Raw genomic sequence first — 24,870 nt, forward strand, 5'->3', positions numbered from 1 at the left:
CACTACACCAAATGAGCAATTTTCTAACACCAATATTTTATGATATCTAACGGATATACCCGTTACTAATTGCTAACACTTATATCCGTTAGCAATACAACTTATGTGTTAGTATTTGTAATAAGTCATTTTTATTTTATTTATATTTTGTTCTAACGGACATAATGTTGGATTTTAACGGATAATGAGTTATAAATATAGCTATTGTTAATAATTTATAAGTTATTTATATTTAATCTTTTGTTCATAAATTAGTTATTTTAATAATAAATAGAGAAGGAGTTCTCACGGGTTCAACCACCGTAGCCCTCAATTCTGCTATTTTTGTCTTTCCCCCAAACCCGTCCCTCTCTCCCACGATTTCAGCCCCTCTAAATTTTTTTTCTCTCCAAAATCCGTCCCTCTCTCGTCTGCCTCTTTTATTTCATTCAATTTCTCCATATCTTCACAGGAAATTGAATTCATAAGAGAATCCAGAGAAATTGAAAGCAAATCAAAGGAAAAGGGAGCTAGGGTTTCAATTGATAAAGAGGAGAAATCGTTAATTGAAGCCGATTCGGTGGAGTTTTGGCGAGCAGGATACATTTGCAGGAAGCCCTCGACATAAGCTAATTTCCGGTGGTGGTCGCCGAAATTAGAGGTAATTAGACTTTGAATTTCGAATTTATTTCTTTTAGAAAGATGTTGAGCAGGCCAAATTTTATAGGGGTAACAATTATTCCCCAAATTCAGACTACTGTACGAACTACGAAACCAATTTTAATACGACAGTTGAATCGGCGGAATTTCAAAAATAATAAACCTTTTGCCGCCTTCGTTTTTTGGGCATAATTTGAGGGGTTTAGCGTTAGAATTTGAAAACAGTGTCTTCTTAAAAATAGTAGATAGCATGGAGAAGTTTAAGGATGTTCTGAATTTTACTCTTGCTGATAGAGTTTTACGGTCTGTTCGAAGTGGGAAACGAGCGAGTCTGAATCTGCCGATTATGGCAGTTTCTGTAGTCAATCTTTCGGGGTTGTTTTATAGTGTAGTGTTAATATTTTGGGTCAGTGTGTAATGTGGAATTGTAGATGAAGTTGTGATATTACGAGGAAAATGCATCTACGCTTGAACTAGAAATATTCAATATGAGTTATAATTAAAACATTGGTATATTTTTAATATGAATTAACCTTTTTTCACTAAAAAAAATTCTTCCTAATTACTTGGTGGCGGCAGAGAGAAATCGGGAGCAGAGTTAGAAGAGAAGGAATTCGTGGCTACTACCGTATTTGTTCGGGAGTTTCAGTCAATCATCCATTAGTGGAGGTAATCATCAATTGTTTTCTCCTCGCCTTCACGTTTCCTATTTTTTACCACATCCCATTGTATTCAATATTTTTTTTGTAATTTATAGATTACATGATTTTCTTATATATTGTTTATTATCTCACAAATCTTCTTATTTGACTATAACAGAAGCAAGTAAAAGCTGCTGTAAATAAAAGAAAAATCCAAAACTCGAGTGGAGATCAAGGTACAGAGCCTTATGATGACATTGATACAGTGCAATAGCAGATGAGTTTGGAAAAGAGAGAAAGGCAGGAGTACGTGCAGTAGGTTCATGTATCTCCAATAAACAACTAACTCATCTTGGGATAGCAAAGTCAAGGATTCAACAAAATGAAAAAGCTCTTAAAGATGCTAGAGATGAGATTATCTCCAGAATTGACGGTCTTGAAGGTTTACTTCAAAGATTGATAAAACGAGTTATACTTCTGCATCTTCAAGTGAGTTTGGATCCAATTCAATGAGTCCTCCTATTTATTCGACTCAACATTTGAACATCCCTACTGTATTGCATGCCCCTCCTGCCAATGCCAACGCTCCAAATCCTCAAGTTTACTAGTGTGATAAGTTTGGAAGAAAAATAGCCAGGGGATATGTAGTGACAATGATACCTCCAGGGTGTGTCACTTCAAAATTGTTGGACCTGAGGAACATAAAGATTAGGATTATCTGCAAAAAATCCCCTAAACTTTGGGTGTTTTGCGCTTTATCCCCTGAACGGAAAAAAGTTGCACGAGCACACCTCAACTTACTAAATTGTAGCACAGGTGTTGAAATTGACCATTTTTAGCCAAATTATTCCCTGAAATGCACACGTGCAACTCACACGTGCAAATAAAGGGGCAATTTCGCCACCTCACAAGGTTTTTGAAAAAGGAAAAAGAAAAAGAAAAAAGAAAAAAGAAAAAAGAAAAAAGAATAAAAGAAAAAAAAGAGAGAAAATTGGCCTGCATCTTCGAACATGGGAGAAGAGGTTTTCACCTCTTATAAATCAAAAGAAAAAAAATCAGACACCACCACCACCATCTCTGTTCCGCCGCTGCACCACCACCACCACAACAGCAACACCAATTTCATTCCTTGACAAGAGGCTAAATATAAATAAATCACAAAAAAAAAAAAAAAAAAAAAATCATCTTCTTCCCGTCACCAACACCCCCACCAAATTAATCTTCATCCACCCTTGGAGCATTCAAACAAATCCAATCTTGGGCCAAGCGTTGCCAGCCGGTAATAGCCGAAGGCAAAAAAGGGAGAGATAGGGAAGAGGAGATGTTGGATAGTCACTCCACTCCATAGATAGTGCACACAGATTCCTCTTTCATTTTCAATTCATTTCGGGTCGGAAACGCGGGCTGCTGGTGGGGCTGTGCCCATTCTCCCTCTTCTTCCCCATTACAACCGGTTCCGACCGACAACTAATCAATTCATATCGGTTGATACCATGGTCAAGTAGCGTGGCTGAGCTGATTACAGGGGTCCACAAGATGAATGGAAATAACACAATTTGGGGGTTTTGAAAGGAAATAACGCAGTTTTTGGGGGTTGGTTGTCAATGGCGACCGGAAAAAAGTCAAGAAAATTGTTTGACGATTAAGAGCGGGGCGACGGTGCACTGGTCGGGGGAATTGGGTTCGGGAAATCGACGGCGATAGAATGGTGGGGTTGATGAATTGGGTCCTCTATTTCAATGTGGTTGAGTAGTTCTCTATTTCCGTTTGGGGGCGAATCAGAGTCGGCGGGGCGGTGGACGGCGGTGGGCTGAAGGACGAAGAGTAATTTTGGGTTTTGGTGGTGGTGATGTGAAGAAGATGATCTTTTTTCCTTTTTTTTTAAAGAATTATTTATATTTATTAAAAAAATGAAGAAAATAGTAATATTAGGAAAAGACCAATTTATCCCAACTCAAAACATGTGCTTCCCACGTGTTGTGGATTCCGATCACTCTTTGCTAAAAATAGACAATTTTTGTTCCGATGCTACAAATTAGTAAGTTTAGGTATGCTCGTGCAACTTTTTTCCGTTCAGGGGGTAAAGTGCAAAAACGTCCAAAGTTTAGGGGATTTTTTGCAGTTAACCCTAAAGATTATATTGAAGAAGTACTTGATCCTAATGCTCGTGTGTGGGACCCTCCTCAAGGGGGTTATGATACGTTGGTAGGCTTCGTCCAAGGGGATTTGTAATTTGGTTTCAGAGCTGGTTAGTAAATATTTGAGTTTATAATTTAGTTTTACATGGATTATTTAGATGATTAACTTGGAATGGTGGATAATTTGTTCTAATAGTTGATGGTCCATCGAATTTTGTTTTATTTTGTTTTTCTGGATAACTTGAGTTGAACAGTTTATTTATGATAAATGATTATTTTGATGGATGGTTACATTCTATGTTTTATTAGAGATTTGGATTTTGTTTTTATTTATGAATACTTGTGATGTACATCATATGAATTGTTGTTACTTTGAACGATGTAATACAGGTGCAGTGGAAACATGTGGGTCATATTCTGCCCAAGCTCGTTTTTTTATAATGATGTCGAGGCTTTAATAATTTTAATTGACAAAAAAATAAAGATTTTGAAAAGCTGATTTTTTTATAACAAATCTAAGCGTTAGTATTATTAAAACTTCTCAAAATTATTTAACTTTTCTAACGATTATATCCGTTAGCAAATTAACAAGGGTTACATCACAATATGTTACAATTGATTTTCTAACACAACTAACCGTTAGTATTATTTACGTTTCCAACGGTGTATTTTTGTTTCTAACGAATCTAACTGTTAGCAATAGTAATTTTTTTTCTAACGCTTAATTAATTTGCTAACGGAAATATGCGTTAGAACAAATAACAATAGTGTTCAAATAAATACCGTTACAATATAACTTCTAACGGATATAAGCGTTACATTTAATTATTTTTCTAACGGGTCTGATTATTTATTCTAACGGACAAATTCCGTTAGTAATTTGAACCTCTAAATTTCTAACATGCGTTTTCTAACAGAATTACGCCGTTAGTAATATTTATTGTAACGGTTATAGTTTGTTAGAAAATGCCTGTTTGGGTGTAGTGAAGGATATATTATACTTACCCATTTCGATTTTGTTTGTCATTTTAGAGAAATAATTTATTCAAATTATGTGTCACTTAAATAGAGGTTTAGAGGCATCAACGTAACCTCTCTACTTGGATCCTCGCGAGGCTCGCCATATCCTTGGTGATCTTGTCCATGTGCACCGGTCGACCAATCTTTTGAGCAATCATGCTTAATGACTTCTGGTTGTACAACTAGATGTTGCGGATCAACACCCACACCGGGACAAAACACATCTCATTTATGTCAGAGTTGAAAATTTTCGGCATGGACCCCCCATTTCTTTCGAATATCACCATTGGCATCTTTGCCCGGAAATTTCCCCAGAAAGTACTCCACGACAAGGAAGATACCCTTCGCCTCCAAAATCTCAACGTTATCATCCCCAAACCTTAACACATCCGAGTCATCAAGCCATACAACTGGATCAAGGGCAAGTTCTTTTGATGGTGTGTGCTTGTCCTTGAAAAATTGAGTCCACTCCATCGTCTTTTTTTATGGTAGCCATGGCCTCCCAAAATCTCACCAAGTTTTGCTCGTCGCAATCGCATTAAGTAATAGTTTCGCATCATGGAAATAGTTTCTGCAATAATGATTATCAAGTCGGATTAAATTACTCAATCGAAGGGGGAAATTATCAACTCAATCAAATGGCGAAATCAAGTGTTAAATTTTAGTGTCATAGATTGAAATATATGTAATATAGATAATGTTAGTTCAAAACACCGATGGCCGTTTTTCACAAAATTAAGACCGCGTCGAAAAATAGTACTCTGAAATTCTATTCTCGTCAAAAAAATGTATAAATTTCCTCGTTTCATTTGTTAGGATTTGTAACCACATGCATTAAAAACACATTTTTGATAGGATGAAAATGAATTGTGTTACAAACCAACACTCCTAATTGGTGCATTCATCAATTAAGAAAATTATTAACCAAAAAAAATAATTAATTTAGTTTTACTTATCCTAAAATTAAACAATTTGAAACATTCTTGCCCGGAGCCTATGGTAGAGGGCCAATCAACACCACCACTTCCATGTGTTAACCGATGCACCTATTTAGCCAAAACAATTACTAAAAATAACATATCTTTAAATCTATAAATTAAAGCCAAATAATGAAATAATATTCATCCAATAACTTAATTTCATTTTCTAAGTATACAAAGAAATTCCCTAAAATCAAGAAAAATGGCAAACCAAGGTCACCCCAACAACACCTTCAATGCTGGACAAGATATGAATCAAGCTCAGGTTAGTTTTTTTTATGAACATTAATTACAGTAGAACCTCGATAAATTAATAATCTCGTTTAAATATATATTTTTTTTAAATTAATATTTCACTGAATTAATAAACATCTGGTCCCGACAATATTAATTTATAGAGATTTAACTGTATTTGTATCATGAAATTTAAAATAAACCTGGCTTATAGTTACTTCTCGAGATTTATTTGTAAATTTATATTTGGCGAATATTTGGTGTGATTTGCACACATGTGTTTTTGTTTTGCTAATATTAATATTATTAGTAGGGTTTTTTTAGCAATTTGATATATTATAATATTTGTTTTTTTTTTTTATAATTCATTGAAAAATAAATTAACTGCAGATGACAAGGAATGAACCATCTGATATCCATAGCCAAGCCCAAGCCACCAACTTCTTTCAAGAGGTATACAAAATCTTGAAATTAATCTTTCCCTTTTCATTCAATTTAATTACTTTTTTTTTTCATTTCATATATATATAACTCAAAATTCTCTTATTTTCTCAATTTTCTGAAAGTAAATACAAACTCTAATAAAATGTGCCTTGATCATAATTTTATTTGTTTTCATACGAAAGACCGGTACAAACGTTAAGAACATGGCACACAGTGCGGTGAACATAGCCGAGGGAGCTGTAACTGGAGCGGCTAACGTGGCCCACGGGGCGGCAGATGTGCTCAAAAATACTCTAGGGATGAATTCTTCAGGCGGCACCACCACCACGAATCATTCCGGTGGAACCACTAATTATCCAAGCAGCACTAACCATCCAAGCAACCCTAGCTAATAATACCAGGATTTGAAATAACTTCATGAATTCTTTTGTGTTCTTTTCTTGCAATTTATTTTCTAATTACTATTTTTTTTTTTTTTTTGCATTGTCCGAATAAGAGAGAATATTGAGTTATTTTTTTATATTTATCATGTTACATTTAAACTATTTGAAAAAATAAATATTTTCGAAAAATACAAGTAATTGCTAGCTTACTAAGACCTCGTTCGTTTACATATATTGAATTAGATTACTTTGGATTAAATCCCTAATGATTAAATAAGTATTTAGTTCGTAACGTATTTGGTTTCTTCGATTAAATCTTATATTAAATTTGTTAGATTCTAGTAATTGTCTATAAAGTCTCTTATTTAACAAAATTAAGATATTAGTTTAAGGATAAAATTGCAATTTCCTTTTTTAATCACCCCTACAAAATTATAAGGAGAGGGATATTACTAATTTTATGAAATAACATTTAATGGCAGACTTTTACTTTAGCTGTCACTTGAGCAATATCAAAATTTACCGACAAACACCTTACTAACTTTTGCTATTCAGTCATTCTAATACTCCCTCTGTTCCACAATAACTGTCCCTTTTTAAAATTATTTTTGTTCCATATTATCTGTCACTTTACATTTCCAATACTGCATTAATTGTGTAATTATTAATTTTACCCTTATTAACCATCTTCAACACTCTCTCACATTAAGTATTGGCAAGGGCATTTTAGTATAAGAACATATATTTTTCTAAAATTAAGCAACATTTATCGAGATCTTTAATCCTTGTGCACAAGCTAAAAACGACAATTATATAGGAACGGAGGAAGTATAATAATAGCAGACAAACAAGACTTAAGTAGTAATGACTAATGATAATAGTAATTGTTAACTTCCCTTTTTACTATTTTACCAGCAACCTTTGGGAATACCTTTTATTGGTAAGACTTGGAAAATGAACAAAAAACTTTAAAATATAATTACTTTGAAAGTGACAAGAGACATTAAAATAAAATATATTAAAAGAAAGAGCCATTAGATGTGGCCCATAATACACAAAATACTCCCAATTTAAAAAAAAAAAACAACAATAAATTAAAAAAATGAATCCCACATTATATTTGTCCAAATGGCGCTTCTTTTTCCTGCCAATGAACAATATTTTAAGCTTCTTTGATTGTCAAGATAAGATTAGTCAAGATAAAACCAGGTCTAAGGTTAATAAACTAAAAATGCTTATAGATTGATAATTTTTTTCACTATTCACAAATTAGCCACTATTGATAATCAACTTTCATTTTTTGGACCGATTAATTTAATATTATTTCAAACTAACCCCTAATAAATTAGAAAAAAATATAATAACATCCCCGACACATGTATGGGTAAATTGGTATATTTGAAATATATATTTCATGGTTTTTTTTATAGGTGCTTCATTATATATATTATATATAGGGTCTAATTTTCGAGCTTTACTTCCTCAAATATTTAAATTAAATTAAATGCCATCTTCAAAATGTTAATTTTGTTGGACATTGCTCCATAGCAAACTTCCAATGGATATTCCTCGGAAATTAGTGTTTTTGTTGCACGTTGCCCCTTTAAATGTTATTTTTGTTGAAAGTAGTCATTGAAAAATAGGGTAAATTACGGTCATCCATTAACTATGTACTATCTTACGAAAAAAACCCGTCCAAATGTAAATTTAGGGATGTTTATATCGGTAAAATCGAACCAAAATTTCAGTACGCCCAACATTTCATACCGCTTACCGAACTGAATATATGATTTGGTTCAGTAAATAACCAAATTACATAAATTTTATGTAAAAATATTTTAAAACAGAGGGCGGCTGTAATTACCCAAATAAGAGGGTTTTTTTCGTAATTTGGCCATACCTCAGGGGCGGCCGTAATTTGCCCTTAAAAATATTATTTTCTGCATATTGCCTTCTTAAAATGATTTTTATTGCACGATGCCCACCAAAAATTAAATGTATGGGCACAGTGCAAGCAAAACAATATTTCGAGGGGGGTTATCCCTTTTTTGATTTTCTAGGGAGGAAAGTGCGAAAATAAAAAAGTTATAGGGGGTGGAGCTACATTTTGTCCAAAAATATAAGGTAAATTCCACTTTCCCCCTTGTACTTTGGCTCGATATCACTTTACCCCTTCCACTCTCAATTGCATTGATTTGCCCCCTAGTACTCTGGCTCGATATCACTTTACCCCCTTCTACTCTCGATTTGCCTCCTTATACTTTGGCTTGATATCACTTTACCCCCTTCTACTCTCAATTGCATCGATTTACCCCATGTACTCGAAAAATTGTCTCAATGTGGCCCTTGTATTTTATCCTCTGTACTGGCTCAATATATTTTTGTGTAAATTCCACTTTCCCCTTGTACTTTGGCTCGATATCACTTTACCCCTTCTACTCTCAATTGCATTGATTTGCCCCCTTGTACTTTGGCTCGATATCACTTTACCCTCTTCTACTCTCGATTTGCCTCCTTGTACTTTGACTTGATATCACTTTACCCCCTTCTACTCTCAATTGCATCGATTTACCCCATGTACTTGAAAAATTGTCTCAATGTGGCCATCGACACTAGTTTTCACCCCTCCCAGTTTAAATAATTATAAAAAAAAATAAAAAAAATCAAGACAGCGAGAAAACATAGTCCACGACGACAACCACAATTTTTTTTTTTTATTTTTTTAATAACTATTTAAACTGGGAGGGGTGGATTTTTGTAATTTTCAAACTTAAATTAAACGGTGTTAAGGTCAAATGTGTGAAAACTAACGGCGAGGGCCACATTGAGACAGTTTTTCAAGTACATGGAGGCAAATCGATGCAATTGAGAGTAGAAGGGGGTAAAGTGATATCGAACCAAAGTAAAAGGGGGCAAATCAATGCAATTGAGAGTAGAAGGGGGTAAAGTGATATCAAGCCAGAGTACTAGGGGGTAAATCGATGCAATTGAGAGTAATAAGGGGTAAAGTGATATCAAACCAAAGTACAAGGGGAAAGTGGAATTTAGACAAAAATATATTGTATCAAAAAACATCCAAACCCACTTTAACGGCTCTGTCTGAATAAGAGGTCCACGACATCAACGGTGAACCGTCGCCACAGTCAATCAAGTCCCACTCCCGTCTCTAATCTTCATTCAAGTCAAGACACTTTGACGTGACTGACGTCCACTGTTAAATTACCACCGTCAACGGCGCACGTTAGCCGAAAGCATAATAATAATAAATTAATCCAACAAAAAAATTTGCAGCAACTCCATCGTACCCTACACTCTTCCCTCCTACAAGGAAAAATAAATAAATAAATTAAAAGCAGTGTGATATATCTCAGTGAAACCCAGCTACCGATACATACACACACACGCACACAATCACTCTCTCTCCTCTCTTTCTCTCTCTAGGATTTAGCATTTCAATTTTTTTTTATTTTTTTTCATATATTGGAGCTGAAATATGGGGAATTGGCTAATTCATACGTTTGGAGTTTTTGCTGGGGCGTTTTCGTCGCCGATGTTCGATTTTAATTCAATTGGCTGCGGTGGATGCAGATTTTGCTCGTAGATTGATTGGGGTTGAATTGAATTGAATCCGCATTGAAATCTGGGCCGTCGGTTTTGTTTGTGTGCCTGTATTTGTTTTAGATCTAAGCAGAGTTCGACTTTTGTCGGTGATGTTGCCGTACAATAAATCGCGGTTCTTCGTTCACGGCGGTGGTGAGTTCTCAGTTCGAGGGTTTTAAGAAGGCGCACACACACACACACACACACATATATACATGTATGTATTTTGCTGTTTCTGAGTTTGATGATTCTTTGTTGAGAATTTGTTGCGGGTTTTAAGGTCGAATGTTCCTTGATTTTTAGCATTTTCTTCTCCCCTTAAATGTAGTTAGAAAACGCCAATTTTTTTAATTTTAATTTTTTTGTTGTCTATTTTTAGAATTATCTAGTAACTTCTGATTAAATTTCCAAAAATGTGTGTGGTTAGTAGTATTTCAGTTAATTTTGGTTAATGCGTGGTGCTGGCATTAGTGTGAGTGAGCATCTGATATACAGTTAAACCTCTATAAATAGGGAAATTCTATTAATTTAGCGAATTATGAAATTATCGAGTTAATAATCTAACACGTTTTCACCCAGTCCAGACCGAGAGAAACTATTATTTAAGCGAGGTTATTAATTTATCGAGGTTCTACTATATATATATATATATATATATATATATATATATATATATATATATATATATATATATATATATATATATATAGTTTCTTGATACAAGGGTGTTTTTAATCTGTCATTATGTAACACAATACTTACATGTTTGTCACCTGTTTGCAATGTGAATTACAGGATTGCTACATGAGGTCCAGTGGTCTATTATGAGAATTTTGCTTATTTTGTGTTCTATACTGTCTTCGACCGATGCTAATTTACGGAACAAAATGTTGGAAAGAGAAGCTCTGTCTCCAGCTATTGCCATGCCTGAGCTGCCCCTATCTGCAAATCTGCCTTTATTTCAGAGGCCTCGCCGTAACCACCTGAGCCCTTATGGTGCACCTGCGGAATCTCCTAATTACGGCCATTTCGTTATCTCTGTCCCCCCTTCAAGCTCTCGTTTGTCCAAACCCTCGATGAAGAAGAACGGACAGGTGCCAGCTGGCGCCACCCTTTCACCTTCGGAGATTCCGCCAGCTCAGCCCGAGCCTAACACCATACCTGCTGGCTTAACTCAGCCACCAATATCTTCAAGCATCTCTAGTAAGATTTGATTATCTGCTTATATTTATATTTTGTAGCTGAAACAGATAATGTGAATCGATCTTTCTTCAGTCGAGAGTTACTTATATAGTTCATGCTTTAACAATCACTCTTACATTTTGGGTTTATTGCATTCAACACCCTTGTGTTTACGATTGACTATCTGCTATATCCGTTTTCAAGTTTAAACAATGTGAATCGATCTTTCTTCAGTGGAGAGTAACTTATATTTCGTCCCCTTACGTTTTGGTTTATTGCATTTATCACCCCCGTGTTTACTCTCATTGTGTTATTAATGCTAGCAAAAACTCAATGCAACTTTTTTTTAGCAAACTACCCCCTAAAACCTCACCATTTATGGGGCTGCATGCTAAAATAAACTCACTGTAGAGGGATTTTTGCTAATATTAATAACACGAGGAATTTTTTAGCAATTCGATATAACTCTGTGATCAAATTTTTGTATGGATTTCTGTTTCCTTTTGGCAGATTGTTGTGGACCAGACATGGTTCTCAAACGTGAGAGCAAAGGCTGCCACTGCGTGTATCCAATAAAGCTCGATATTCTTCTCACGAATGTCTCTTCTAACCCTAATTGGAATCTTTTTCTGGAGCAATTTGCTTCACAGCTCGGTTTACGAGTGTCACAGATTGAGCTAATTAACTTTTACATGGTCAGTATATCGGGACTTAATATATCGATGGACATTACTCCACATACTGGTTTAAGTTTCTCTGCCAGAGAAGCTTCTGGAATAAACTCTTCACTATCGACGCATAAGGTCCGTTTGGATCCTTCTTTGGTGGGTGACTACAAGCTTCTAAACCTAACCTGGTTCAAACCACCAGTTATGCCTCAAGGTAAATAAATATTCATGTTTGGAGTTTTATTTTAGCAATGTTTGATTTTTTTCGTGATAATTTTTTTTTACGTTCTTTTAGGCCTCCATTGGTAGTCTTTGATTAACCTTGATATGTCACGAATCGAGGCTAATTTTTTATTTGATAGGAAACTGGTACGTGAAAAAGTTGCATAAATATCAATTGTGTTATCAAATGCTTATTTGATATCTACGAAAATACTTTCAACACCTCTATAAAACTAGTGTATTGGAACCACAAGTATCAAACAAATTTATTATTAGTTTTAAATGTTAGGAGTTTTTTAAAAAACGAAATCAATTTCTATTAATTTTTGTGACATTTAATAATGATTTCTATTTTGAAGGGTCAAATGGTTGTAAACAAATTTGATACCGAATTTCGGAGTTGCTCTATTAATGCTTGTTACATTACAAATGAAATGACAAATACACCCTTCTATTTGATAGCATTAATATTATTTGTTTTAATTAGCTGTTATGCATTGACAAAAATTTGGAGAGAAGAAAATAATCCAAACTTCTTATACATGCTATCAAATATCAAACATGGATATAGATAGCACATCAGTTATAAGTAACCATATTTTGTTTTCTATATAGCTCCGAATTCTGCAAAATCTCCAGCAGAAGCATCGCCAAAGCTTCCATCAACTCCCACAGCACAAGTCAATTCGGGAAAAGTCAAACGGCCAAGTTTTGTTCTAGTTATTGGACTTGGAGCTGTAGTTCTGATAGTTGCTATCGTTTCTGTGGTTATAGTTTGTTTATGTGTATCTCGTCAAGGGAAGCCTGTCGAGTCTTTCAAGGAAACTGGTACGTAAAACAAGTTGCACTGAGTGTTTTTTATTTCTATTCCGCAGCTTTATGTTCTTTGTCTTTGTAATGCTTTCAATACAACTATTTTATTAAGTGTTCGGATTTTTTTTTGGCTCGTAATCGCATGATACAGTACAGTGTATAATGCTTTCAATACAACTATTGTATAAAATGTTTGGATTCTCTTTTGATGTAGTTTTTGCTCGAAAAATAAAACCTTTAACCAATGAAAGTCGTAATTCAATTGTTTGTGTGAAGACAAATTAACAATTCTCAACCTCAGACCATAGTTTTTGATACTCTTTTTAAATCAAAAAAAATATTATGGTGTCGATAACATTATCAATTGCTGGATTTGGGTTGGGATTTTTGGACTAGACCAAACCTCAATGGAAGTATATGTAAATTTTAAACCTGAGGGGTCTAGGTGCAATTTGACCTAACCTCAGGGGAGGCAAGTGTAATTAAACCCATTTTTTTTAATATACTTGATTGCTGGCAGAGGAGAAGCACACACTCTTGTTTCTTCTTTTTTTGCCATCTTCTCTACTCAATAAAGCACTTCCCAACAAATATTGAAATAGAACTTTTTTTGTCTCCTTCGTGTTCTGTTTTAATTTTTAATGTTTATTTTTTTGAATTTCACATGTTTATATATTTTTTGTGTTGCAGCAAAACAAAGAACCGTAGAAACAGCTCCAGACATAGGCTCACTTCGCCACCCAACCAGCACACGCTTTCTCACCTACGAAGAACTCAAAGATGCCACAAATAACTTCGAACCCTCGTGCATTCTCGGTGAGGGCGGTTTCGGTAGAGTTTTCAAGGGCGTTTTGGTCGATGGCACTGCCGTAGCAATAAAGAAGCTAAGCACTGGCGGTCAACAAGGCGACAAAGAATTCTTGGTCGAGGTTGAAATGCTTAGTCGCCTCCATCATCGTAACCTCGTAAAACTCGTCGGATATTACAGTAATCGAGACTCATCGCAGAACCTACTCTGTTATGAGCTTGTCCCAAATGGAAGTTTGGAAGGGTGGCTACATGGTATCTTTCGTAATTTTTGTAAAAAATATAAATCACTTTATATATATATTATATATAATTATGGGTTTTGTTTGTTTGATATATATAGGGCCATTGGGATTAAACTGCCCGCTCGATTGGGATTCGAGGATGAAAATTGCTCTTGATGCTGCACGAGGTCTTGCTTACTTGCATGAGGATTCGCAGCCTTGTGTTATTCATAGAGATTTTAAGGCGTCGAATATATTGCTCGAGAATAATTTTGATGCAAAAGTTGCGGATTTTGGGCTTGCTAAACTTGCTCCTGAAGGCAGAGTGAATTACCTTTCTACCCGTGTAATGGGAACTTTCGGGTTAGTCTGTTTGTTCCAAGTCTTATTAAGCTTTCTAATTTCTATTCAAGACTCGATTTTTAATTACTTTTTTTTTTTTTTGGGTTAACGCATCGATCGTTTTCTAAACCATTTTTTTACAGATATGTTGCCCCTGAGTATGCAATGACTGGGCATCTTTTGGTGAAGAGTGACGTTTACAGTTATGGAGTTGTTCTTCTTGAGTTGTTGACTGGAAGAAGGCCTGTTGACATGGCACAACCATCAGGCCAGGAGAACCTCGTTACATGGGTTAGTTATTGATTTGATTTTATTTTTTTTTCATTTTTTTAATAATTGATATCTAATTTCATTAAACCAATTATCATTAGATTAATAGGATCATTTGCTAACAAGATCAAAACAACCCTACTTTGTTTATCTACAAATAGAATGACAAGTTCAAGAAAGTTTAGGCAATGTTTGGCCTCACTTCTCAAATTCATTCACATTCTTCCTCCAAAACGAAATTCTGCTTGTCTAGCTTCTAAACCATTCTTCGAAATTTTGGGGGGGAAAAAAATCGAAGGCTTCTCTTGACACGGTAATTTAATTGTTATAATAAGACGTTTCCCTCAAATACAAATAAACATCACTTTTATTTTTTAGGTTCGTCCTCCAAAATACCTTTATCATAACATCACCAGATTTGACTGCTATAGTGTCTCTCAAAATACAAACACTGCTTTCTTTCTCAAAAAATTCTCCCCAATTCAGGCTCGTTTGGTTTGAAGAATAGGATTATGTAGATTGTGAAATAATCATAGGATTGTGCTATTCAAATTTCAAACAAAGATTATCAATCCAAAATGCATGTTTGGTTAATGTGATATGTTTAATGTAAAAAAGTAAATATGGATACAATAAAGTCGTAAAAAAATGTTGGATTGTACAATCCCACCTCATTTGGGTGGACAAATAATCAGTTGATTTGGTGATTTGATATCGGGCTCTTTATCTATTAAAGGCCCTAGTAAAGGCAACCAAACATGTGATAAAGTCGGATTATATAGTCTTATCACTTAGTAAAATAGCCGTGTTAATTTATTGCAGGCAAGGCCAATTCTAAGAGAAAAAGACCGACTAGAGGAACTAGCAGATCCGAGGCTTGAAAATAAATACCCAAAGGAAGACTTTTTCCGAGTATGCACAATTGCAGCAGCTTGTGTGGCACCCGAAGCTAACCAACGGCCCACCATGGGAGAAGTGGTCCAGTCTCTGAAAATGGTTCAAAGAATTACAGAGTATCACGATTCTGCAGTAGTGACATCATCCAACACTACTACAGCACCCAATCTCAGACAGTCTTCGACGACGTTTGAGTCCGACGGAACATCTTCGATATTCTCTTCTGGTCCTTACTCGGGATTGAGTGCTTTGGAGAATGATAATATTTCTAGGGCAGTTGTTTTTTCTGAAGATCTACACGAAGGAAGATGATGACCTCATTTTTATTTTTTTTGTGATTTTTTTTCTTTTTCGTTTGGATAATTTTAGTTTTGATCCGCAAATTGTTTCTCGAGGGTTGAGAAACGGGGGTGGTGTTTTGGTAGACATGGTTCAGGAAAGATGTATGCAAATTCCTGTTTTGTGGGGATGTATGAGTAATTATTGTGTTCTTGTCCATCCCATGTAGAGGTCATTTCTCTGCATGTTGAGATGAGACTTTTGTACATATAGTTGATTTAGTCCTCTCCTTTTTTTTTTTTTTCTTTTTTCTTTTTAATTAATATTGAAATGTTTTGGCTACGCTTAAATTCCTCGTTTCGATCCATTATTTCGGAGTCGATGAATTCCTTTTTTTTTTCCTTAAAATAGCAGCAACATGAGAATTATGACTTTCAAGCACATTTTATTCAGTTTTTGGAGTTGAGGTGAGTTTGGAAAAAAGGAAAAAGAAAAAAGAACACATTAACGTTTGTTTGTATTTTGAGTTGCCGGTCGGGAGTCAAAAATTAAACAAAAGTCGAAATTATATTTTCTAATGCAAAGTGCCAATATGGTATATTTCAAGAAGAAGAAAGTGGAATTAAGCCATATTTAAAAAAAAAAGTTAAAATCGAATGGAATATCATTTCAAACTTTGATATATAATTCCAATTTCGCTTCGAACATTTTCAGAAAATCTGAAATAGAAAAGCAAAAATAGGTCCAAAAGAAATTGAATCGAAATTGGCAGAATTCCATCTTCTCTTTTTTTGGGGGAAATATGGCCTCGGTTAGTAATATTCTTGAGTTCCGAAGGTGTTTAAAAGTGATACAAAGCTTCATGATATGGGTTCAGTGGATACCCTTATACTTGGACGAAAAATAGAAAACACCCATACACAATAAAAGAGCGTATTTATCGAGCATGTGTTACCAATGAACGGAAAAATGTTTTTCCGAATTCTCGCGTGCATGCAATGAACTCGGATCATTCTCCGATCTTGACTGTGCTAAAGCGTCAAGAAAGTAGGGGTAATAGCCGAAGGAAAAATAATTTCAAATTCGAGGCCATGTGGCTAAGTAATGAAGAATGTGAAAAATTCATCGAGGAGATTTAGACTCAACGACTATATGAAAATGGGATTGGGGAACAAGAGAGGACTCTGGATATTTGTAAAAGGAAGTTGATCAATTGGAGTAGAATATTATTTGGGGGAGTTACAAAGAAATTTTCCGGCTTAATCAAATTAATACTAAGAGTCTGGAATTGGAAGATCTTCAGGATAAAGAGGAGATGATGTGGAGACAACGGGCTAAATCGCATTGGATAACCGAAGGCGATAAAAATACAAAGTTTTTCCATGCAAGGGCATCATCTCGAAAAAAGAAAAATATAATAAATGGTCTGCGAAACTCTCAGCATGGCTGTGGTGTGAGAAAGATGTTGAAGTGGAGGATATTAGCAAAGCTTATGATCGCATTGAACGGGTGTTTTTGCGAAGGGTGGTGGAAAAATTGGGGCTGGCAATTAGTTCAGTTGTTAATATGATAATGACTTGTGTTATTACGGTTACATACTCTTTTGTGGTAAATGGAGGCTCCTTTGGTGCACTCTCTCCGGAAAGGGGAATTCGGTATGTTTTCTGTCCGGAGTGCATATCATCTTGCAATGCAAATGAACAGAGAGGTGGGGGTTGGGGAAAGAAGTAGCTCGAGTGCTCAGAGCGATGTTGATTGAAAATGTCTTTGGGCGCTAAACTTGCCGAGCAAAATTAAAATATTTATGTGGAGAGTTTGCAAAAATTTACTGCCTACTAGTGAAAACCTAATGTAAAGAAAAATCGTGGATCGCTAGAGGTGTCTTATATGTAACGAAGCTAGGGAAAATATATTGCATCGCTTGTTTCTTTGCCACCCATCATGTCAAACTTGGGCTTTAAGCAATATACACTAGTAGAAAATTTGCTTATTACTACGAATTTGTTTGCTACGGTGAAAAACCGTAATAAAATGTATTTTTTACTACGGAACAATTTTGAAGTCGTACTAAATACTAGGATTTACCGTAGCAAATTAAAAGTATTTCGTACGGCCATTTACCGTAGCAAAGCTTTTGTCACGCCCGTATATGCTACGGGGTAAATTCGTAACAAAAACCTTTTTACTACGAATTTGATACCTTTTGCTACGGTTAATGATCGTAGTAAAAAACCATTTTTCTACTAGTGATACCTTTCTCAAAATATTCCGTGACACATGGGGATATACGAGAATGGATGCCGAAGATAAAGAAAAACCCAAAAATGGATATTTTGGAAAGAAGCATAATATTGCGTTAGGCACTTTGGCATGCCGGAAATAAAAAAAAGTGTTCGAGGGGGCTGAAATGGACGCAATTTGATTTTGCTAGTAGGTATTGGCATGACCTACAAGCTGCTACAATGCAAGTATTGGGTTCAAGCTTGAATGGTTTTAAGAGAAATTGCATTCAAAGGACTGATGTGAAATGGCGTCCCCCCCCCCCAAGACCGAGACAATTAAGCTAAATTTCGACGTGGCCGGCGATGAATGGGACATGTGGTATTGGAGTTGTGGCAAGGTCAAACTCGGAAGAGTGCATGGGATGGTTGTATAAATCAACCTTATGACCCTACATCGGCAGAAGCAAGTGCGGCTCTTATGGCAATAGAGATGGCCAGGGTGAAAAACTGGAGAAAAGTTGTGATTGACGGTGACTCGAAGACGGTGATCACAGCCACTGGAGAAAGCTCAAGCTCACGAGCTATTTTCGGGAACATCATTGAGCAATTTCAATTTAAACATATTCTTAGGGAAGCAAATAAAGCGGCACATGTGATAGCAGCGCTATCAAAAGATCGGTCCTATGAATACTATGATATCCATGTGAACATCAAAAATATCATTCTCTCCGAGATGAGTTATGAATAAAATTAATTTTTTCCTTCTAAAAAGAAAAAAAAAAAGAAGCATGGTAGCTAGTTTCAGCCTGCTTAATTAGTAAACCAAAATCAAACTTGTATTATAAGAAGCCAATCAATTTCAATTTTCAAGTAAATAAAAAGTAGAATAAATTACGACCACCCCTTATGGTAAGGTCATATTACGAAAAACTCCATCATGTTCGGATAATTACAATTATCCCTTCAACTATATGTTGCCTTACACGTTCATGCTTACAGTGTTAAATTTACCAATTGAATGAGGGTTTTTTCGTAAGAAAATACATAGTTATTTGTAAGGGTAAGTTATTGCTAAGCCCCCGAGGTATGCTAAAATAACTTTAAGGTCCTTATAGTATTGGTAATTACAGTCACACCCCTAAAACAATTACCAAAGCCAAAATTTATGTCCTCACATGCATTATTATTTGGCTAAATTACACAGTCACCCCTGAGGTAAGGTAAAATAACTTTAAGGTCCATGTGATACCGGTAATTATAATCACCCCCTTGAACTATTGTTAGAAACTCTAACGGGATAATGCAGTTGATACGTTATTTCGACATAGTTCTAATGGACTATTAATTTCAGTAAATGGTGGAAACAACATAGAACTAGAGGGTGACACGACTCTCCCAACATTTCTTAAATCACCCATAGCTCTATGTTGTCTCCACCACTCCTAAAACTAATAGTCCATTAGAACTCTATCGGAATAATGTATCCAATGCATATCCCATTAGAATTTCTAACAATGTTTTAGGGGGTAATTGCAATTACTGATACTACATGGATATTAAAGTTATTTTGGCATACCTCAAGGGTGTGAGTGTAATTTACCCTAAAGTTTATAACAATGTTTTCAGAGGTGATTGTAATTACCGACATCACATGGACCTTGAAGTTATTTTAACATACTTCATAGGCCTAGGTGTAAATTTACCCTAGTTGTAATTATCAAAATGTGATGTTGTTTTTCGTAATTCTACCTTACTTCAGGTATTAACCGTAATTTGCCCTAAAAATAAAAAGAAAATGAAGAAACACTCAAAGAGTAACCAGAAAAAAAGAAAATAGAATTGATCTCAATCAAATAAATTGAGATAAAGAAGGGCTCTCGTATAAAATCGGGCATCATCAACACTTATATATATGTTATATATATATATATATACACACACATTTAGTAGAGATAGATATGTAGGGTTATATAAGATTTGATATGCTTTCTTCATCATTATCATCATCATCATTCAAAACTATTACATTATTTATTACCATCTTATACAAATATTTCCCTCAGAAACCAACGAAATAAACATTGCAAAACCTAAAAAAAAAAAAAAACAAAACAAGGTAATGATTCTGCCCTTTTTCTCATGTCATTTTCTTTTAATTCCCCCACATGCAAATTGTTTTTGTGTCACGTTTGGTTATATCTCTCACATTTTCTTGATCTGCCAAAACATACCATATATTATTCCCACATCTCTCTCAATCTCTCTGAATCTCTCTCTCCAAATTTGTTTCACGCTACAAAAAATGAAATCTTTTTTCCATTTTTTTATTCTTTTCTTCATTCTGGTATCTGGGTTCCGTATTAATCCATTCTCTCTCCCTTTCTTGATATTCAATTTGGAATCTTGATTTACCGATTTAAAAAAAAATCGAATCTTGATTTGACCCTAGAAAAGAAAATTAAGAAGAAAAAAAATTGAATCTTGGGAAGTGGGCCCACAAGAAATCTTAGTTCGGGAATCTGAAAAAACTGTCAGCAGAAAAGGGCTTAGATGGAACAGAATAGACCTCTGGATCTTTGTGTTAATGGAAGCAATACTTACTTTAATTTAATATTATTATTTATTTATTTATTTTATTTTTTTCTGTCAAGACTGTGTTTTTAATTACAGTAATTCCATGTCATATCTTCGATTGTCAGCCAAAGATTGTGTAGCCCACGTAGACCTGCAGTATATATCCAGTTCATTTATAGCCTTTTGCATGCGCATATTTCTAGAGAGAGAGAGAGAGATTTCTAGAGAGAGAGGGAGAGGAGAGAGAATCAAGATTATATGCTTTTAGGAAGGCCATCATAGGATGATAGAAAAGGTCTACTTCTGTATTCAATTTCTTACATTTATAAGAATACTACTTTTTCCATGAAATTTTACTGCACAACTGAGTTTTCTTTTTTGGACATATTAGTGATCTATATATATTATATATATTATAATTTTTATATATTGATTTAAACAAGATTCATTGAGAAAGCTGGTAACTGTTGCTGTGATTCTCTAAGTAATTTATTGCAGAAAATTAGCAGCTACAATGCCATTAATTTTTCTTGGTTGCTTGCTTCTTGGGCTTTGTGATTTAATAATTTTATTTATTTATTTATTTAAATTTATCATTGAAGTGTAATTACTATTCACAACTGTATTTACAAATCTGGTGTTTGCCCTTTTGTCCTTTCTGTGTTTCTATGTGTTCAAAATTTTGGTTTTACTATTTAGCAAAAATTCAAGATTTACCATTTTTTTTTGCACACTAATTTTCACTGTTCACTAACTTCTCTCTCTCTCTCTCTTTACTCTCTCTCTCTAGAATGTTTGATGCAGAAAATAGAGAAATGATGGTTGAACAGTCATCTTCTGGTTATCATCCATATCCATCTCCATTAGCAACATATGATAATGTAGTTGCTTCTTCTCAAATATTCATGGATACTTTGAAGAAGCTCCATCTTTCTATGGGTACTAAATTCATGTAAGATTTTACTATTTGTATCTATATATATATATATATATATATATATATATATATATATATATATATATATATACATACATATGTATATATATTATATATATGTTATTTTCTTGAATTTGGGGGTTACTATATTTACTTTTATCACAAATTAAAATCTGTGTAGTTGCTATTGGTAGTAGTACTATTGTGTTTTTGTGATTGTAATGAAATCAAAAGGGTTGTTGTATGTTAATGTGGAACTTAAGGTGTGGTAATTATCGATGCATTTTATTTGTCGTAAAATCGAACAAATAAGCATAATCGAAGGTGCAAATCGAATGTAATAAACATTCATAGAGGCATTTTTGTTCAATAAAACAATTGTTGAAGCTCCAAGACAGCAATAAAACTAAATTTAGTGTAATTTATTTATTTATTTTGAATCGGAATTATTATTCGATATGCAATTTAATGTTCGTCTCGATAAATTTTATATAGCATGTATTCTGTGTGAAGAGAGATCATTACTTGCTGCAGTTTATTACTCTTCAACTTGCTTAGTTTTTGTTTGCTATATATATATATATATATATATATATATATACATACATATATATACATATATGGTTTTTCTATTCCAAGATTGTTTATTTTTAATTTAAATTAGTTCGTATAATTTGGTTTAGGAATCCGATCGTGGGGGGCCGGGATTTGGACTTGCATCGTCTCTTTGTCGAAGTTACGTCACGTGGTGGCATTACAAAGGTCAGTTTATTCTGTTGTATATTGTTAATTGTTTTAATTTTAATTCATTCATTTAATTAACTAATTAATTTTATTTTTATCGAAAAAAAAAACAAATCAGGTTTTGAAGGATCGAAGATGGAGAGAAGTTACTGCAGTGTTCAACTTCCCCTCGTCAGCTACAAACGCTTCGTTCATACTGCGCAAGTATTACGTTTCGCTGCTTTATCACTACGAACAAATTTACTTCTTTAACGCCAAATGTTGGACTCGTTCGCCTACCGGTGAGTTTAAATTAATTAGTCTTGTTCGATTAATGCATTTCGTAGTTAATAATTAATTTGAGCATATATATATAAATCTTGCGTAGATGCTATAGCGACAGTGACAGCAGCTCCGAATGAATACGTGGCGCAACAAATCAACACAGCCTCACCACAACCGAATGTGAATACTTCAACTTCAATACCCATAGGTTCCTTTTTTTCTATTATTTCACGATCTTTTTCGAGTTTCTTGAATGTAAACATAGTAAAGATTCAATTTTTTTTTTGTGTGTGTGTGTGTATAAATGAATCTACACCTTCGTAAGAAATAGTAATTAACTTTCTTTCTACTACATTTCGAGTGTTTTGCAGAATCATCGTCATCCGGTACTCGAGTTTGTGGAGTGATCGACGGAAAATTCGACGGTGGATATCTAATCACCGTCAAAATCGGCACGGAGGAGTTCAAAGGCGTTCTATACCAAATCCCGGAAAACGAAAACCGCCAAGGCGAAGAATCAATCAAACCATCAATGAACAACTATGCTTCATCTTCGCCTTCACCGCTACAATTAGGACAACAACCTCGCAGAAAGCGTAGGAAAAAGTGCGAGATCAGAAAGCGGGACCCGGCCCACCCGAAGCCCAACCGAAGCGGCTACAATTTCTTCTTCGCCGAGCAGCATGCACGGCTCAAACCGCTCTACCATGGGAAAGATAGAGAGATTAGTCGGATTATCGGAGAATCTTGGAACAAACTTCAAGAACCTGATAGATCGGTAAAATTCACTGTCTTTTGATTGATCGTTTCATTTATTTGTCGAGTTGGTTTCTTGAGTTGGTTTTGCATTTCGTAATATCGAATTGTTAAAAAAAAATCCTCGTGCTATGAATATTAGCAAAACCCCTCTTGTAATGCATTTGTTGAAGCACACACCACCCAAGAAAAGTTTTTAGGGGATAGTTTGCTAAAAAAAAGTTGAATCTAGGGGTTTTTTGCTACGTAAGGAGTTTTTTGACGATTAGAGAAAATAGAGGGGTGCCGAATGCAAATAAAACCCTTTGGTTTCTATCGACTAAAATTATGGAGGGACGAAAAAAATATAATATTCTCGACTTTCTTCAAATGTTTGGTACCCCTAAAGAAGTCCTTGGGGTTAAGTTTGCTAAGAAAAGTTGATTTGTATGGGGTTCTTTTTGGTAATAAATTAATATGGGGGTATTTTGAGGAGTAGAGAAACTACAGGGGTGTTGAATGCAAATAAAACCCTTTTATTTTCGTCGAATAAAACTTTTTTAGTAGTAAAGTATATAGTAGAGGGACGAAAGAAAAAAAATCTTAAGTTTTTTGCATTCACATGTTTTTTTTTTTTTTTTGATTTAGGTTTATCAGGAGAAAGCTCTTAAAGACAAGGAGAGATACAAGATGGAAATGGAGGGGTACCGTGAAAGATTGAGAATCGGTCAAACGATACCATGTGTGGGTCCCGTGGGGCCCACACAACAACGGCCTCCTCAGGTTCCGATCAATTTGACGGATCTTAATATGATTAATATTCAATCCGAAGGAGGTGGCGGGCCCGCCTCTGCCGCCTACACGGAGGAAAACGAGACGAGTTCCGACGAGAGTGGAGGAGATAAGGAGGACTACGATAATAATTTCGGCGAATACTCGAACGAATTGAAGAATGTGAATATCGAGGTTATGGGCGACGAAGCATTCGATTTGCAGACAAGACAGCCGAATGAGCGTATTGACATTAATGATGATCCTGCCCTTGGTGATAGTAACCGAGACGGAGTGTCGGTTACGATTGAAGAGAAGGTGGAACGAATGCCGAGTAATGTCGATGAATTATCTGTTCCAAACTTGTGATTTTTTTTTTTTTTTTTTTTTTTTTTTTTTTTTTTTTGCATTTTGGCAGTTTAGATATATGATCTAGAATTTGAACTTTAATTTATCTTTAGGGTAACTAAATTAATTGCATGGTCTCACCAAATTCTAGTGTTTAGTTTTCTTTTGTTTATTATTTTGCTTTGGTTGAGATGAGTTGAAGTAGAGAAAATTTTGTTTTGTTCTGCTATGAGAATTGTAGGAAATAGTAAATCGGACGAATCGGAATTAGCTCTTTCAGAAAAGTTTTGATTTTTTCGGAAGTGAAGTACTAGTTCCAATTCCGTTCCAAAAAAATCATAAAATTCAAAATTGGATTTTTAGAAATTGGAACAGAAAAACTTGTTCCAAAATTGGCGGAATTTGGAAATTTACAATTTTTGCTCACCTTAAATATAAAACACATAATAATATTGTTCTTTTAATTGTAATATTCGGAAAAATAAAATAAAA

At 34.7% G+C, this 24,870-nt stretch overlaps 3 protein-coding genes across 4 annotated transcripts; all 3 read left to right on the forward strand.

Annotated features, from left to right (window-relative positions):
- The first annotated feature begins 5,557 nt into the window (after nt 1-5,557).
- Nucleotides 5,558-6,694, forward strand: LOC105964624 (uncharacterized). The gene is made up of 3 exons (XM_012989130.2): nt 5,558-5,683; nt 6,043-6,105; nt 6,279-6,694. The coding sequence occupies exons 1-3, from the start codon at nt 5,621-5,623 to the stop codon at nt 6,486-6,488; spliced, it is 336 nt and encodes a 111-aa protein (XP_012844584.1). The 5' UTR covers nt 5,558-5,620; the 3' UTR covers nt 6,489-6,694.
- Nucleotides 6,695-9,747: 3,053 nt separating this feature from the next.
- On the forward strand, nt 9,748-16,133 carry LOC105964647 (Protein kinase superfamily protein). Of its 2 annotated transcripts, none has more exons than XM_012989148.2 (8): nt 9,748-10,232; nt 10,875-11,282; nt 11,772-12,143; nt 12,767-12,979; nt 13,655-14,026; nt 14,115-14,358; nt 14,481-14,628; nt 15,430-16,133. In XM_012989148.2, exons 1-8 carry the CDS (start codon nt 10,190-10,192, stop codon nt 15,814-15,816), a joined length of 2,187 nt encoding a protein of 728 aa, XP_012844602.2. In that variant the 5' UTR covers nt 9,748-10,189; the 3' UTR covers nt 15,817-16,133. The 2 variants fall into 2 exon arrangements, with proteins under 2 accessions (XP_012844602.2, XP_088676921.1); XM_088820795.1 differs by having other exon boundaries at nt 9,992-10,232; nt 10,875-11,316; nt 11,374-12,143.
- Nucleotides 16,134-19,955: 3,822 nt separating this feature from the next.
- LOC105964648 (high mobility group B protein 15) lies at nt 19,956-24,607 on the forward strand. The gene is made up of 7 exons (XM_088820794.1): nt 19,956-20,121; nt 21,370-21,531; nt 22,200-22,278; nt 22,379-22,541; nt 22,628-22,732; nt 22,896-23,302; nt 23,908-24,607. Exons 2-7 carry the CDS (start codon nt 21,371-21,373, stop codon nt 24,397-24,399), a joined length of 1,407 nt encoding a protein of 468 aa, XP_088676920.1. The 5' UTR covers nt 19,956-20,121; nt 21,370; the 3' UTR covers nt 24,400-24,607.
- The last annotated feature ends 263 nt before the right edge of the window (nt 24,608-24,870 follow it).

Source organism: Erythranthe guttata, chromosome 7 (genome assembly GCF_056151865.1).
Source record: "Erythranthe guttata isolate IM_541 chromosome 7, IM_541, whole genome shotgun sequence".
In the NCBI taxonomy this organism is placed as follows: Eukaryota; Viridiplantae; Streptophyta; class Magnoliopsida; order Lamiales; family Phrymaceae; genus Erythranthe; species Erythranthe guttata.

Coding starts and splice junctions, on each gene's coding strand:
- LOC105964624 (XM_012989130.2), top strand. CDS start 5,621: ATGGCAAACCAAGGTCACCCCAACAACACCTTCAATGCTGGACAAGAT. Junction 5,684..6,042: donor AAGATATGAATCAAGCTCAG/GTTAGTTTTTTT, acceptor AATTAACTGCAG/ATGACAAGGAATGAACCATC. Junction 6,106..6,278: donor CCACCAACTTCTTTCAAGAG/GTATACAAAATC, acceptor TTCATACGAAAG/ACCGGTACAAACGTTAAGAA.
- LOC105964647 (XM_012989148.2), top strand. CDS start 10,190: ATGTTGCCGTACAATAAATCGCGGTTCTTCGTTCACGGCGGTG. Junction 12,144..12,766: donor ACCACCAGTTATGCCTCAAG/GTAAATAAATAT, acceptor TTTTCTATATAG/CTCCGAATTCTGCAAAATCT. Junction 14,027..14,114: donor TTTGGAAGGGTGGCTACATG/GTATCTTTCGTA, acceptor TGATATATATAG/GGCCATTGGGATTAAACTGC.
- LOC105964648 (XM_088820794.1), top strand. CDS start 21,371: ATGTTTGATGCAGAAAATAGAGAAATGATGGTTGAACAGTCATCTTCT. Junction 22,279..22,378: donor CACGTGGTGGCATTACAAAG/GTCAGTTTATTC, acceptor AAAACAAATCAG/GTTTTGAAGGATCGAAGATG. Junction 22,542..22,627: donor TTGGACTCGTTCGCCTACCG/GTGAGTTTAAAT, acceptor AATCTTGCGTAG/ATGCTATAGCGACAGTGACA.